The sequence below is a fragment of the Taeniopygia guttata genome, chromosome 1A, assembly GCF_048771995.1.
Source record: "Taeniopygia guttata chromosome 1A, bTaeGut7.mat, whole genome shotgun sequence".
Taxonomy (NCBI): Eukaryota; Metazoa; Chordata; class Aves; order Passeriformes; family Estrildidae; genus Taeniopygia; species Taeniopygia guttata.
The window spans coordinates 12482042-12498729 of NC_133025.1; the positions used below are offsets into that span (position 1 = coordinate 12482042).

At 40.3% G+C, this 16688-nt stretch overlaps 1 protein-coding gene across 2 annotated transcripts in view; it reads right to left on the reverse strand.

The window, feature by feature from the left end:
• The window catches only part of RELN (reelin), a 276674-nt gene that overhangs the window by 110276 nt on the left and 149710 nt on the right, over positions 1-16688 (reverse strand). For both annotated transcript variants that reach the window (XM_030291632.4, XM_072919453.1), the window contains exons 10-11: positions 14328-14568; positions 1578-1723 (exon numbers count right to left, since the gene is read on the reverse strand). In XM_030291632.4, coding sequence (XP_030147492.4) covers positions 1578-1723; positions 14328-14568 — 387 coding nt within the window. The remainder of the gene's footprint in view (positions 1-1577; positions 1724-14327; positions 14569-16688) is intronic.

Here is a 16688-nt window from a genome sequence, read left to right on the forward strand (position 1 = left end):
TTTATTTAAGGCAGCATGCAATTTAAATCTCCATTCTTATAGAACAATAGAAAGAAGGAAGTTTCTAACATAGAGTAAAATTTCCAAAGAAAAAAATAGGAAAAAGGTTGTGAGGCCTTGGGCTGGCAGAGTGGGGGCAGATCAGGACCAAGGTGCTGGGACACAGAATGACAGAATCAAAGGAGGGCTGCACCCTCCCTTGCCAGCTGGAACCAGGCAGCCCATGATAGGGAAAGTGACATTTTCCTAATTCAGAAGGAGCTGTAAATTTGCTAACCCAGGTTGCAAGCTGCCCAACTTATCTTAACTACACACTCAGTTGTGTGGAGAAGATCTACAGGCAGGGCAGATATCCACAGACAAAACTCCCATGCTGTTTTTTCCAGGATGGAAACAAGATGGAGAGCACATCTCAAAGGTATCCCACATTGTCACGCAGACCATAACACACAAGCTCATTTCTTCCCTTTGTCTGAAGCAGCACCTGCTGCCATTGGCTGATTATTTGAACTGGAACAGAGTCCACAGTGAATATTTTTTCTGTAAATCCCAAATATATGCATCCACAGGACATATTAGCATGTATTTCTTAAAAGGTGCTCTTCACTTTCAGCACAGCATAGGCAGCATTTGAATCGGTTGCTAATGATCTGAAGTACTTTGTAGGTTAAAATCAACATTCAGTGGAGACCCATAAATTAGCAGTGTATGTTTCTCATTGCCCTGGGGTTACAACCACTAATGACTTTTTTTTTTTTTTAATATAAAAAAACCCAGATCCTACTGAGGTTATTTTCTATTTGGCAGAATTTATACAATGAGGTATATAAAATAAAGCTTCTTTATCAGGACACATTTTTTAAAGCTCAGTCATGTTTTGGTAAGAGTAGTAATACTGTCCTAGACAGTTTTGTTTATTTTCTGCATCCTTGCAGCACTCCCTGTTGGATATGGCTTTACAGGGACCCTTTGAATCATAAACATATATTCAAAATAGAAATAGTAAATTATCAGCCAGACCCTGAGCTCTTCCCCAGCAGGTATGGCTATGCTCTTGGTGATGCTAGATGAGAACAGACTGCTGCTTCAGTTTTCCTGCCTCCACCTTCTCCTCCTCTTCCTCCTCCAGCACTTACAGGCATCTGCATAAGCAGGAGCTCTCTCTCAGTAAAGTGAGGCTCACAGCAGTAATCCAGAGAGGAGGAATTTCTCAAGGAATTTGATATCATATGGATATGAGCTTGTTAACAACACTCTGGTGTGAATTAAAAAAAAAAAAGTCACCATCACATGTTTCTTTAGAATGGCTACATTAGTCACAAACATGATTTTTTTCATTGCAAACAGTGGCGACAGGATGGTCCAGAGGCAAACTGTTCCTCCTGGGCTTCTTGGACTTGTTTCTTCCTAAAATCTGCAACCATGGGCTATTTACAGTATTGCTAATTTATCCTAGACACAATCTTCCCTGACTACACAGTGAAGATAAATTGCAATTCCCTAATTATCCTGTTTCCTCATCCCTGGAGTGATGCTGCTCACCTGTGCAGGGCCCTGCTCAGGCTGGGGATACTCACCCTTTGGGCTGGCTCTCAAACTCTTCTGTCCACTGCTCCTGGGCATCCTCTATGGAGAGGTCCACGTCCCGGGTGGTGGCAAAATTGAACTCGCTGCCCTCTGTCCCATGGAAGTAGATGGAGTTCCCATCGGACTGGCAGCTGTGCTGTGGGCAGAAGGAGCACATCGAAGCTGAGGTTATGTTGGGTTTGTATGGTGTTCACACATTGTCAGATCTCAGCATGAGCTGTACTTTATCTAAGGACTCACTGATGCCTGAAACTAAATAAAAACCAGATGGTCGTCTTGTATCTTTCTTGTCCTGCCCCAACAATTATTGTGTCCGAATCTTGTACCTGCTTCCCTACAAACCCACTACAGACCACGGTAAAACTGTGTTTGCATTGAAAAGTCATGTACCACATATCTGGTTTTAAAGTATCACCCTTACATCTGGCCCACACACAACTCTGTCTGCAAATAACCTCAGTAGTATATCAAATATTGCTATGGAGATTTTGTAGGCGTAAGAGTTTTGTACTGTGAAACATGTCAGATCTCCGTGTTTGAATTTTTGCCAAAAGAGGTATTTGTGTGTAAAATTGCTATGCATTGCCATAGAGTAAACTTTGGGCCTCAAGTGTATGACTGAAAAGGCTGCATTTGCTGTATTTAGTCCAAATTGCATAACAAATAGCTCTAGAGGCAATGAACTCTTGTGATAGAGCAATTCCAGTGGTCCTGAGGCTGCTCCCAAACCCAGTGTCTGCTTTTCCTACTGCATTTCTGCACATACTGCCTCAGCAACATCAAATGGTGCCAAGTGTCTCCCCCAACATGCCATGAACACCAGAACTCTCCAGGAGTGTTGGCCTGGAAGGAGCTGCCTGTGAGGTGCACGGGGGTGGGGGGGTTACAGTATAGATTTTCTTCTTTTTCCCATCCTATTTTGCCTTCTTGTGTGCCTGATAAAATGGCAGTCTGACAAATCTGTGAAGCAGAAAAAGGTACTAGAAGCTTCTAAAGAAAATCTACCTTGTCTTAATGCAAACAGCACTTTGCAGTTTTAGAATTCTTCATATTACAAAAAATACTGATAAAAATAATAATTCTCTCAAACACTTCTTTTATTCAAGTGTGTGTGTGTGTGTGTGTGTGTGTGTGTGTGCGAGATCTTGCTCCTTAAAATTGGAAGCTGAATTAAGGAACTATTAATTAGAATAATTCTGCATTCTTACAACACCTCAGTATTTAAAAAAGAGATACAATAATGCCAAATTGCATTGACCTTTTCAGTATTGTCTATGCAGTGCCCTCTTGTCTCTGAACCCCTTCATAATGTGCCAAGGGAAAATATGACAATAACATATTCTGCACTTAAAAAGGTCATGGGTGTGTCACATAAGGGAATAATTAGATTTTTAACAAAGAGAAAGGTAGGGCAAAAAATGCAAACTGCTCAGTACATCTTTGTCTATGGGGTTTTACAAGTAAAGTACAAAGTAACACATTCTGTCATATCCTATAACACTTTATTTATCCATGCAATAAAGTGACATAATTGAAATTATTTTAAGTATGGTTGTCAATACCTCAGCAATTAATTTCCATAGAGGAACATAATTTTTATATTTCTAGAAGTGCCTACACATTCTTAGAAAAAACTGTGAGTATGTGATGTCTAATTTTTGTATAGAGAGTTCCTGGTCTATACTTGAATGACAAGAACTCTATGTTTATTAACACAGACTAAATATCGCATAAAAATATAACACATTGTAAAAACTTAAAGACTGTTTCAACCGCTAAAATAAACAAATTGCTGTTAAGGTGTTTTTTTTTTCCAAAGAAAGGTCAAAGCAATAGAAAGATCCTGAAGTGTTGATAATTTATCACAGAAATTAAATAGATTTTGTCACAAGGCTCCTTTCTCCCTGGTCTGTTAATGCAGCATAAACACAGTACATTATATATGCCACTAAAAAGGCAGAATAATTTACACATCAAATATATTACAACTAGCAGAAATTAATGAGAGAGTTTCATATCTTCTCTTTGAAAAACAGCAGTTGTACTATGCAGTTATTTATAATGGACTGAGAAATTGCTTTTGTTTACTGATTTTAACCTTCACACTCATCACTATCGCTAATATCAGAATTTTAAGAATAATTTCTTTGTTGTGCTTCTTGATTTTCAGAATTTTCTCATTTGCTGAACACAAATGAAGTATCCTTTATCTGTCAATCAATCTGCCACAAAAGTCTTATTATCTGCAGGCAGTCAAATAAATACACTAAAAATAAATATTCAGGCTAAAACTTTATTCAAATTTATATGCAAACCTTCATCTTAGGAAACAAATAGCTAAGTAGATCCTACTGAGCTAGATATTAGAATTGTATACAAGCATTGGAAAATCCTCTATAAGAGCAACTTATATTTCAGGTGCTAAGTTATATGTAAGTATGCATTTGATAATGGATATGTAATCAGTAATCTCTTCCCTGATGAAAATCATCTATTAAAATAAACATAAATCAGATACAACCCCATTATCTTTTAATATTTGTACATCCTTCTGCTGTCTAGCAGAATATATATTGAATGGAGTTTTCATTTAGGTTGTCAAGATAAATAAATGGGCAGTTTGGCAAGGGGGATATAAATAATTATCTATACAGTGGTGTATGATGAACACTTTATGAAAGCTCAAAATCGTAATTTATTAAATTAGTTCTATAAAGCTATATTTCTGCATTTATACACAGCTTCATAGTATCTATGAATATGTATTTTATGCATATTTTATGTGTTAATGAACCACACAACGTATGGCTCAAATCACAATCTGCTCATGTCAGCTTTGGCTCATGTGAAACCGCTACGCAGAAGAGAAGTTCAGTCTGGGGTTTAACCCCTCTGTCATTCTAAATACCTGTAAAACATGTAATTGAAGATCATGACCTTAATGGCCTTTAAAAAGAGTGAGGAAGAGAAACGTGCTCTAAACACAAAAGAGGTTCTGAGGGAGTGCCACCATTTTCTTGTACGGTTTTGCCCCAGTGCCACCATCTGGCACCTGGGACACACCTGCCCATGAGAGAAGCAGATGTGGATGAGCTCCATGAGCTGAGCTGCCCAAGCAAGGGCCAGGGCTCCTCCACACATGATCTTAATTCTCTCCCACCTGCCTGTATAACCATCACCCTCAGTTTTTAATTTTAGTTTTCCAAGCAGTCACTATCTGTCACAGCTTTTATTGCTCTTTTTTTTACTTGATGGGCTGCTAAGGTAAGAAAAAACCTCAAAGAGCACTCAGCTAAATTTTCCAGGAGCAAAAGAACCTCTGCAGGAGCAGCAGCACTGCCCCCAGCTACCTTGTCAGTCTTGTTCAGCATCAAGGAGGCTGCTAAATACGTTGGATTGTTTTGTGGGTTTGCAGTAGGGCTTGAACAGATTAAAGACAGAATTGAAACCATCAGACTTGTTTTCTCTCGGGTTCAACCCAAGAGTTGAATTTCAAGTCTTTAGGAAAAAAACCCTAATGTACAATTTACATATTGTGTTATCTCTTTCCCAAATTAAAGGCTTTACACTTGCAGTGGAAGTCTACATACTTCCAGTATTAAGGACTGAATTTCACAAGTGTTTATTTTGTTATTCTCAAAAGGTAAGAAATGTGGAATGGACAGATAATAAGCTTTAAAACTATCTGGATTAAGCTCTCCCTAAACTGGAGATCCTGTGGATTACGTAGTTGCATGGTCCTCTTTTATGAATTCCAGATTAAATTTGTTCTCTGTTTAATTTTAATTTACATTTAAATAATATATAAAAGAAGAGAAAATTAACTTGTTATGCAAAATTTGTAACTAAAAGGGCCAAATGAAAGCCACTTGTAGAATATTTGTTCTTGTTACCATGGAAGCATCAGCTGTAGGTCCAGAACGAAAGCACCATTCAATTTTGTTTAAAGGGGATTAAATGCACTGGAACATTTAGTGTGTCCTTGTGCAAATTACAACACTGAAATGTTAACTAATTTGTAAGGAAAAGTTAATTTAGAGAATAAATTCTTTGACAAATCTGATAAACATTATTTAACAAAGTTTACTCCCAGATCACCTACATAATAGAATGTAAGACACAGGCACTTGAATGAAGCCTCCTCACAGTAGTTGCTGTTGCCCATTGTTTGCATCTGGAATGGGACAATCAGCCTGACATAAATAAACAGTTGTATTCCTTAATAAACAACCCCTGCCTGCTGCCAAAGGGAAGGAAGCCAGGTTCTGTTCAGGAAATGTGGTGATCCCAAGAGAAAAAACATGAAAAAACCAACAAATATTTTAATTTAATCTGGCACTACCTTATTCACTAGCTGTAATTGTTAAGCTATTGCTCTGCAAGAATAGGGCAAAATGAAAATTGGCTGGATGTATTCCTGAATCCCAAGATTTTGGACTTACTTTCAATCTAATCTTCACTCTGAATTTGCTGTGTTTCTGAAGTTTGTCTACTGGATAGTTATGGAATCACTGCTTTTTCCCCATTTTCAAGGCCCTGCATGGCCCATCCTCACCTGCTTCCACCATTTCCCATATACCTCATCTTGTGGGCCACTTTTCCTTGACTGCCAATGCTTGTCACTACATGTGCTGGTGAGACAGCCGAACTTGCATGCCCTTGCCCATTCTCCCCACTGCTCTTGTCAAGGGCCCACATGATTTCCTTCAGACACTTCCTTAGTGCTCTCTTCAGCAAGGCTTATCAATGATTACACCAAAGACGGATGACCAGGATGAGCATTCTTCCCCCCTGCAGTATTTCCTTTTACTCCCACACATTCCCATGCCCAGCTTATTCCCTGTTTTATAAATGTATGGCAATGTCCTGGGACGCAGGCTTTTTGTTTTGTGTCCGGAGAGGCAGCAAAGGTACATTCCTTGATAAGGACTCTTTGATGATACATTGGTATCACAACTACAAAAAATTCATTTTCACTTTTAAGTTGCTGTTGTCTACGAATATTTTCAGTTTATCAGTACAGTTCTTAGCCAAATTGTATATAAGACCCAGCGAGTCCTACAAATTCATATAGGATTTCTACACCTTATGAATCATTAGTTAATGGGAGAGAGACCAATGCGCGGTTTTAAAATCAATCTTTTGTCACGAGCCTGCCAAGCTCTTTATCCTACGCTAACTTCTTAGATTTTAGGTTCTTTTAGGAAAGCCTCTTGATCATATGAGATGCAGAATTGTTTCAATTAAGACTGCTCAAAACCATTGGTCAGCAGAAGCAGGAAAGTCAGATTTGGGGAAGTAGGCCCTTTACAACTGGACCTCTTTAAGGTTTCATAACTAAATAAGGGCCCCAGGTGAGATCTGGAATCCTACATCATGTAACATGTCTGATCAATCTCCATATTTCTAAAGACTTGCATGCAAGCACCACGTAAGAAGACATGAGCGACCCTCGGTGTGACCTCTTGGCTAGGAGGATCTGGAGATCTCCAGTTCAATGGGAAGCAGCACAAGCCTCAACCAGATCAGCCTCTGTCACAGTTGCAGCTAAAGACACAGCCCTGAAGATTTTTAGAAACTCAAAAGACAAATATTAGGAATGTAAACAGAAGCACTGAAGTTCATCCAAGCCAGTTTCTGTCCCTGTTGTTCAAGTCAAACTTGTGAATCAATAAATACCTCTTGGCTTTACAGTATGGGATTTCTTTACTTGGAGAGTGGAACAGAGGGCAAGTAAATGATACAACTGTGCCATTCGGCAAAGCATCAACAGGAAACACTAGTGTGAAATTCCTCAGTGTAACAGATTTTTGGCTGAGGTCTTGCATATCATCTTCCTGAGGTTCATTCCTGCACTCCAATGAAAATGTTGTTCACCTCTATGCCTTTAAAGCATTCACAGTCATCTTTACCATCATTTAATTAGCTTTTTATCAGTGATGAACACTGATGCTCTTCTTCATATTATCTCCCCTGGGCCTAATGGCCCTGATGATTCTTTCAGACAGCTGTAGCCTCACAATTTATTTTTTGGCGACATTTCTTGCATTGGAATGAATGTGTTGGGCATTTGGGCAGTGCCAGCTTGCAAAGGGCTGATGGCAGATGGAAAGAAATCTGCCCAGTATGCCTTCACCTCTACACAAGCAGAGGGCCATCAATTTCCCCCATTAAGGAGTTGTCACACAGCCCACCCAGCTGGAGGAGCATCTCTGATAGCCAGGCTGGCTGGCGTGTGCTATTCAAATACAAAATGTACTTTAAAAAGAAACAAAAATATCATTTGTCGGCAAATTGAAAATGCGTGGCTTTGACTGCAGCCAATTTTTTAATGACTGCAATATTTTAAGTGATTATTTTTGCCACTTCAGATTGCTCCTTAGAGAGGAGAGGTTTTTTAATTAAAATCTAGGCAGTGCAAACAGATGAGATATGAGCAATAGAGGAACAAGAAGAAAGACGAAGAAAATTAATTGAAGCAGCATTGTCAATGGAGCTATAAATTAGATATTGTGTCTTTCTGGAAATGAGTCATGCAGGTTTTAGAAATTTTAAAATTTTGACATGATAGCAGGTACAAGGATAGATTAAGTCCTAATAAAATCATACTTTGTATGCAATGTGTCAGTCAGCAAAAGTACGGTTACACAATTTGGGGACAACTTCAAATTCTAATTTCTGTGGATTTGGCTGCTAATTCTCCTGGCCTGAAATTCCTTCTTTAACCAAAGGAAAGAATACAATGTGATTAGAATACCTTCCATGAGAAAAACAGAGCTTTAGTCTTTCCCATGTGCTACATTTTTACATCATTTAATGTAGGCTACAGAACAAAAACCCTGGCTGTACAAGCAGGCCAGAAGCACAGAGGGTTAGAGTGCACTTTCCCTTTCCAAAACAATGGGATGAAACTTGTCCTGTGATGTAACAAGAAACATTTTATAAAGTGTGTTTGCACTCATCATTTCCGATTATAGACTGTTATCCAAAGGCTAATGCTCAAAACGTTTTGCCTGTTTATGAGTGATTCATATGGTTTGTATGGTTTTTAGTCTTTTAGGACATATCACGATGTTTGTACAACACCGGTTGCTCTGGCAATGACCGGTTTCCTTAATGAGTCATTTAACTGGCATGATCTGAGCTATTCCTCCATGCCCTGGGAACTGCTGATGTTTGGAGCACTCTGCCCTGAGCATCACCTGCTCTCTGCTCTTCTGAAAGCCATGGTGTGGTGTGCATTCACACCACTGTAAAATCAGAGAAGCAATAAAGCAAGGTAGCTTCTACTCTTTGGCATCTAAAGGGTCAATTTATGTAATTTTTATTGATGTTCATCTCACAATGACCTGTGAAGATCAAATTCTTTCTTTCTAGGGGGCAGGAAAGACCCCCTGTGTTTGGACACCAGCTCAGAGCTAATGCTGGCTCCCTGCCATCCCTCCCAACACTTCCAAGCCACAGGGAACTGGCATGGAGAAAGGTGTAGGTTCAGCATTGCTGCCCAACATCAATTCTCAGCTGCCCAAATGACTCACAGCACTATAGCCAACCACCTGTCAGTTCTAATGAACTCCTAGGCATTGTATCTAAGTATTATTATTTTAATTACAAGTGTGCTCACAAATCAAGAGCATCCATGGGCTAGGACACAAATGCTTTCTCATGGGCACAGCTCAGAATGGCCACAATCTAAAGGGAGCTGGTAGACAGGTTTTGTGCACCCTGCACTGCTTTCTTCAACTCTCCTCCCCTCTCACACTCCTCCTTCCACCCACAGAGAAGCAGGAATGTCTCTCAGATGAGGTGCAGCAGGAAGTCTGCCCATCTCTTCCCAGGAAGATGTGGTGGATAAGGGCTCCTGCAAGGCAAAGCAGCTGGCTAAAAGGCTGGGTTTGGCCCACAGACCAAATACTGCCTTGATATATCTTATTTGAAAAACAAAGGAATTTTGTCAGAAGAATCTATGTCTTTGTCATTTTGACCAACATAAGGTCATAGCAATTTCAGTCTGACATTTTCACACTGGCATACATAGAATATTACCTCTCCTTCAAACAAATACATTTGAACTGATTAAGAAAATGGATACCTGAACACTTTTTAAAGTAAGAATTTAAAAGCAAAAGAAAGGGAAGAAAACTCTTGTTTGTTTTAGCACAAACAAACCCAAATATATATATATATATCAGGATGTTTAAGAAGAAGACTATTCAAAACCATTCCATTAATTAACAGAGTATTCAGACATTTGTAAATCTACTCTGGAATGAGGGAAGATCAAATAGCTAAATCAGCCTTTCTTTTTGCCAGATTCCCAGGCCTGTGTGCATGTCTGCTCAGCAACACATAACAATGCAGGTTCAGGAAGAACTTGCAGATCTGGGATGTGCACAGCCCTGCTCTGCTCAGGGTGTGGTAAAAGGTCATAGTGTTTTACACGTATTTTCAGAATATTTTACGGAATATTGAGTGACTCTTTTCTTACGCAACTTTCCCTTCTGCTATGCTGGCATGGATATCTGGGAAATTAAAATGAGCTGAATGGTGATGACCTGTTATTTAAAGGGCTTACTGAATCAGGATACTGGGATTGGAATATTTTTAGGGTTTATTGGTCATGCCCACAGTAGTAAATAGCATGGATCAGTTACCCTAGTCCTAACCCCAACCTGCTCAGTGAGGCTGGCACACACCTGTCCCCACTGCCCATCCCATGCCAGGCTGTACACACAGAGCTCAGCACCAACAGCCTCAGGTGAGGTCCCCAAACCCTGCAGACCAAACAAACCAAGCTGTCCAGCTGAATGGCAACTCCAGCTCCTAAATGAAGGGTGGCTGCAACTACTGTGAGTCAGAATTCTGTAACTTGACTTTTCTCAAAGATGGTAAGTGTCACTGGGTTAACACACCACGACCAGATACATTGTCCCTCTGGTGTCTGTAATGATCCATACTGCTCTTTCCCAATGTGGAAAAATTCCAGAGTCAGGTGGTTTGGTCTCAGTGTTATTTTGTGTAATCAAAGCAATGCATAAAGATAAACTAAGACTACTGAGATTGTCTTCCTTCTCAAAATTAGTTTTAGAGCTTGCATAACCAATTTTGGACTAGAGCAATCAGAGTAAACAAAAGAACTTGCAAATGTTGTACCTCAAAGCTCAGGAATTTCTGGAAAAATTTATAATATATATGAAGTGCCCAATGAAAGCTGAAATCAGTGTTCTGTTTCATAGGTGTAGAGCTCCAAGAAGCAATATTGACAGAAGTAAAGAATACTTCCACGCATTTCAGCAATCTCAACCACCAGAGCAACATCTCAACCATGCTCAGTTGTGAGGCCATGCTCCTGCTCAGAGCTGTCACTGGAAATATTGAAACCCAGTCAGGAATTTATCCCGTTCAACACCCTTCCTCACAGCCCGACACAGATAAACATGTTCCAGTGGATCCAATTAATCTCCTAAGGGTTGCTTGGCCTTGCTAACAGCATCTCTGTTGCTTTTTGCTGTCTTCTTTGGAACCAAAACACACAAACTCAATGGCTTATCTCTCAGCTTGCATCCTATCTCAGTAGCCAGGTCCAGCTGCGTCTGCAACCAGCCGTGCACTTTCAAATGAGCAGCAACTGCTCCTGAGAGCAAAAGGAAATGCAAGGAAATCCCTGGGCCAAGCTTAAGCAGACTGGGAGAGGAGGAGAAACTGCTTTCCAAGCTGGGCACAGGAAAGCTCCCACAGTGTTTATTTGAGAACACAGCATCCAAACCCACCAAACTGGAGTGAGTGAACACGTTGCTGCAACGCTGTAAATTTCCCAGTAATACTCTCAGTGTCCACTCCAATGGTGTTAGCTTCAAGGCATGTACCCTCAAAGATGAGCCAGGGACTCAGCAGGCAGCAAGGATGACACCACTCCTCTGGGAGGAGAGCATCTGCCTAGGTGGATGCAAACTCTGCTATTTTTGCTGTCAAGGACAGAGAGTGGTCCAATTGCCTCATCTTACATGTTAGACTCAAGAAATATTTTTAAGACTAGTTTTTCTAAAATATTACTTGAAAGAGGATGGGAGGATATGAATTGAAATTTGTATGGTACAAACAGGCTTGGCTATCAGAGAAATGGTCTTGTGAGATTGGAATGAAGTTCAGCATCGTGATAGTGAGTATGGGAACTTTAAGCACATAGATGAGAGTTATAAGAGGCAGCATGAGACAGCAATGAAACTTCATAAATCATTGAATATCCTGAGTTGGAAGGCACTCACTGAGACTATCAGAGTCCAGCTCTTGGCCTGCCCAGGACATCCCAAGGATTACACCACATGCCTGAGAGTATTGTTCAAACACTTGAACTCTGTCAGGCTGGTGCTGTGACCACTGCCCTGGGGAGCCTGTTCCAGTGCCCACCACCTTTTCCTCACAGCCAGCCTCCATCTTCCCTGACACAGCTTCTTGTCATTCCCTCAGACCTTATCACTGGCCACTGCAGACAGCTATGAGACCACATTTTGCTGGCCCCTTAGTAAAAGTGTAAAGAAAAAAAATAAATTGCTATACATACTTTGTGAACAAAGATCAGGACTATTTAGCAAGTTCTTGCTGTCTGGGAAGCAAAAAGGCTTGTAGAAAAAGGGAACTAGAATTATCTGTGATGGAAGACACCCCTGTAACAGTTAGGGTTTCTCAAATATTATTCTGTATGCCAGTGACTTTGGCTATGATAGAGAAATCTATAGCCTTCCTCCATGCCATATTTAATGTCATTAGCACAATCTACAAGGATTCTTACTTTTCTACTTATACAAAATGTTATGTTCGTGATGAACAGAGATTAAATGTGTTTTAAAGAAAATAATGAAAAATTTTGTAAATTTTAATGTAATATCCCAAATATGAAAAGCAAAAAAATTGTAAAAAAAATTGTTCTTGGTGTTAGAATGCTTACGACAGGTTTTATGCTGATCTGATGAAAATCTTGACCCAATTTATAGTCTTACTTTTGACATAACATGAAATTCACATTGCAAAATCTGTTCAAATTATATTTGGCAAGATTGTTCCTGAAAATCAGAGGAAGACTGCAGCAAGAGCTAAAAATGAAATGAATGAAGGAGTGCTCTGGTGACAATACAGACACACTGCAGGGTCCCATGAAGAATTAAAGGCTTGCCTCACACATATCCTTAATCCAGCCTGCCTATTACACATATCCTCAGCCTGGAATAAGTGGCTACACAAAGTCAGAGGTCAGCTGGAAACAAGCATTTGCACATTTCACTTGTACCTCAGAAAGAAGATCAGCTTGGAGGAATGGCAGGTTGGTGAAACCTCATTCATGTCACATATAAGTCTTGAACTTGATGGGATTTCTGTCTAGAAACTCTCAGTGCTCAGTGATTGCCAGATTTAGGTACTTTGTCTTTCATAAATGCCTAGCTGTGTATTGGCACAAACTAGCTGGGTTTAACTAAACCAACCCCAAAAGAATCTCCACAATCAATCAAAAAAAAAAAAAAAATCATGAACAGCAACAAAAAAGAGAGTTATTTGCTAAAATTTAGATGTTGCTTATACATGTTTCAGAAAGAGCAAGTAATGTTTAGGCTTGGACAACTGAGAAAAGTAACAGTGCCTGTGGCACATTAACCCTTGCTTTTCTTGCACACCCTCACATATGTGGGCTGGATTTCAAAATCCAGAGATAAGACTGACAAAACAACAAGTGTTACACAATCACATAATATTCATTAAATATGCAGGACATTATTTGATTCTAAAATCTCAAGTAAAAACTTTGCCAATGTAGTTTAAATGACCTTGCTGAAGTTAAAAAAAAAAAAAAAGAGTTAATAAGATTAGTAGATTAGTGGGAATATATATCTTAATTTATGTCTTAAACTATTAATTTGAAGCCATTTCTATAAGGTTCTGTGGGAAAAGGATGAGGCCAAAACCAAAGTCTTACTGCCCTCAGTATTCGACATCTGTTTCCTGTGCAATTGCCAAAACCATTAACAGCATCATAAATGAACCCTGACATCAAAACTGCTTTTGTGAATGAAAATAGGATGAAACCAGAAAGTTATCAGCTGTTTAACTTCTGTCTGCTTTGAAACATACAGCAAGAATCCAACTGTTTTCCAAATATTGAACAAATCTGCATGTGAAGGTACTCTGTGCACAGAGATCTTGTTGGGCTCCTTAGAGTTTTTCTCAAGATAGAATGGATCTTGTTCTAGCTGTATCTCACATATCAAAACAGGATCATACTGAAAAAGAGACTCTTAAAGAGCAGCCACTACCTGAATGCATGCTGCAATGGAGATGGTATATTCACAGACAGAAAAAGTGGGAAACCTTATTTTTTGTGATGATTTGTGAAGTGAGTAGCTATAGCTGAACAAGACGAAGTTAAAAAGCAGGTATTTAAAATATCTAACAGAAAGACTTGAATTTGTTTCAAAAATATTGCATTGTTTTGCTAAAAGGAAGCTGTTTTTCATTTTCTGTTACATGACATTTGACATGACAGTATAAATGGCGTTTGGTTTTGGTCATGACAGAAAAGTTGCATTGTTTTAGAGAGCCCCAATTTCTTTTAGAGAAAGCGTAGAAACAAAGCTAAAAAGAGCCCAATGCTAGAAGCACATGGAGTTGCTTGGACACCCTTATGATCACAGTTTGGTTTCTCCTACTTACAAGAGTAACAATAATATTAAACCACGGAAAATCAGACTAACCTTAACTGTGGCCCCAGGAAAGAAAAGCCAGTTGCCAGTATCCACGGGATCCAGATTATCTTCTAACACAACTTTTCTGTGAGCAGCATTTATGATCAGGATGTTGTCCAATGCCCAACAGGCTTCATACACATCACCAGCAAGAACATAATCCTGTTTCCACTGAAAATGGATGTTCTCCCCTTTAGCATCTTCAGGAAGGTACAAGATGTGGATGATTGTGCTGATGTTGGAAGGGGCACTGAAAAACAATTTTAAACAATTTAGTCAGGAACACTTATCCCTCAATTAACACATTTACTAGGTGTTACACAGTTGTGGTGACATCCCTTGTATGCTGATAAAGCTTCTATGGAGATCAGAAAATACCTGTCCTGAGGCAGAGTCCCACTGTGCCAGGCAGGGCATGTCCAGCCCAAACAGGCAGCCTGGCTTCAAAGAGAGTGCAAGCTAAGGCAATAAGCAACAGAACAGTGCAGATGTTTGGAGAGCAGGAGGATAGAGCAGGACCACACCCATGCTCAGTGCTGGTCACAGATGGTGACTAGGTATTGTCAGGTATTTTGCAGGTATGGTCAAAAAGAAATATTAAGGAAGCTCCTTACAAAAACAGGTGTCACAAAATTTGATTTTTGCTTCAACAAAAAAAATCTGACTTCTGATGTCTCAGTCTCTTATGATTTGGATGCAACAGAATGGTTGGAGAGAAAAGCTAGGAATTTTCTCTGACAAACATGTCCTTCCAATTCCACATCCCAGCTGTCAGGATAATTCTGTGGATGGGGAGGACCAGGCTGTCCTTCTTTCCATGTTCTGCTTCAAGAGCAATACAGAGGAAATAATCTATTTGTCCTCTCTCTTGCTGCTGAAAACAGAGAATGAGGGCCAGAAAGTCAGACCTGGAGCATCATATTAGGCAACGATTAGGCCTTGAGCTCTTCAGAGAGCTGTGAAAGGATTGAGGTTCACCCCAAAGAAGCTGGGGATGCATGGGAGGCCGAGAGGAAGTGACCTCAAGTGACCAAAGGGATATTCCAGCCCATGTGGCATCATGCTCAGTACATAAAGTGAGGGGAAGAAGGAAGGAGGGGGAATGTTTGGAGTGATGGTGTTTGTCCCACAAGTCACCATCACACGTGATGGGGCCCTGCTCTCCTGGAGATGGCTGAACTCCTGCCTGCCCATGGGAAGCAGTGAACTAATGCATTGTTTTGCTTTGCTTGTCTGCACAGCTTTTTGCTTTCCCTGTTGAAGTGTCTCTATTTCAACCCAAGAGTTCTCTGGCTTTTATTACTCCAGTCCTCTTCCTAGTCCTGCTGGTGGGGGAGTGAGAGACAGTCTGTGTGGGGCTTGGCTGCTGGGTGGGGCTGAACCGCAACAACCACCCAGCGTGTTAATATTCAAACCCCAGGCTGCAACGAGTTACAAAAATGAGGTTTACAAGATGTCAGCTAGTCAACGTTCTATTTGCCTTGGTAGTGCTACTTTAAAGGGTAAACAGTTTGTCAGAGACAATCCAGAGCTTTCAGGGAAAAAGGCCACCAATAGCTTCCTTTCACAGAGAAAATAGAGGAACTTTTGAAAGCAAAGCAAAATGCTGAAATGCAACTGTATTTGTCCCATATTCACACCCAGAATGTGCCCCCACCAATCTCCCTGCACTTGCTGAGCATTGTGTCTGTCACCCTCAGAGCAGCGCTGATCTGAGCACTGCCCTCGCTTCTCCCAGAGCCCACACGGAGACCTCTGCCCTCCCTCCAGGAGCCCAGAGCTGACATCCCACTGCCAAAACACAACACCTCCCCTTCACAGATGCCCTCCTGTCCCATCTCTCCCCAGTTCTCCCACCGTTCCCTGGAGCTGCATGTAGTGCTGTGAAATCTGCTGAGACACATTCGAATAAACACTGCAATTCATACAGACCACAGGAGAAACGAGCATCCTTCCATAATTCATCCTCTCCACTTCGCACGACACTGCTCTATTGACCTATTTTCTACTGCTGGCTCCAGCATCAAAGTTGAGGAAAGAGAGGTCAAGCTGCATGCACATTAACTTCAAAAAAAATTTGGTCTCAAGGGCTTGTGCTTGCCTCCTCACAACTCATAAGTTTCCTGCCTTGCAGAGCAATGAGAGCAACTGAGCTGATGTTTTGGACTAGGTGTGTAATTTTCATAAATGTGAGAAAAATAAAATGCGTTGTATGGTTACTCTGAGGCAACTTCAGTGCCTGCAGTGAATTACTCTTGCTTTATATTTTTCTGAGATAAGAATTTCACCAACTGTTTTACTAAAATGTATGGGTTTTCTTTAAAATTGTAGTTCCACTCCCACAAAGAGTTGGAGGATGAGATACTGAAG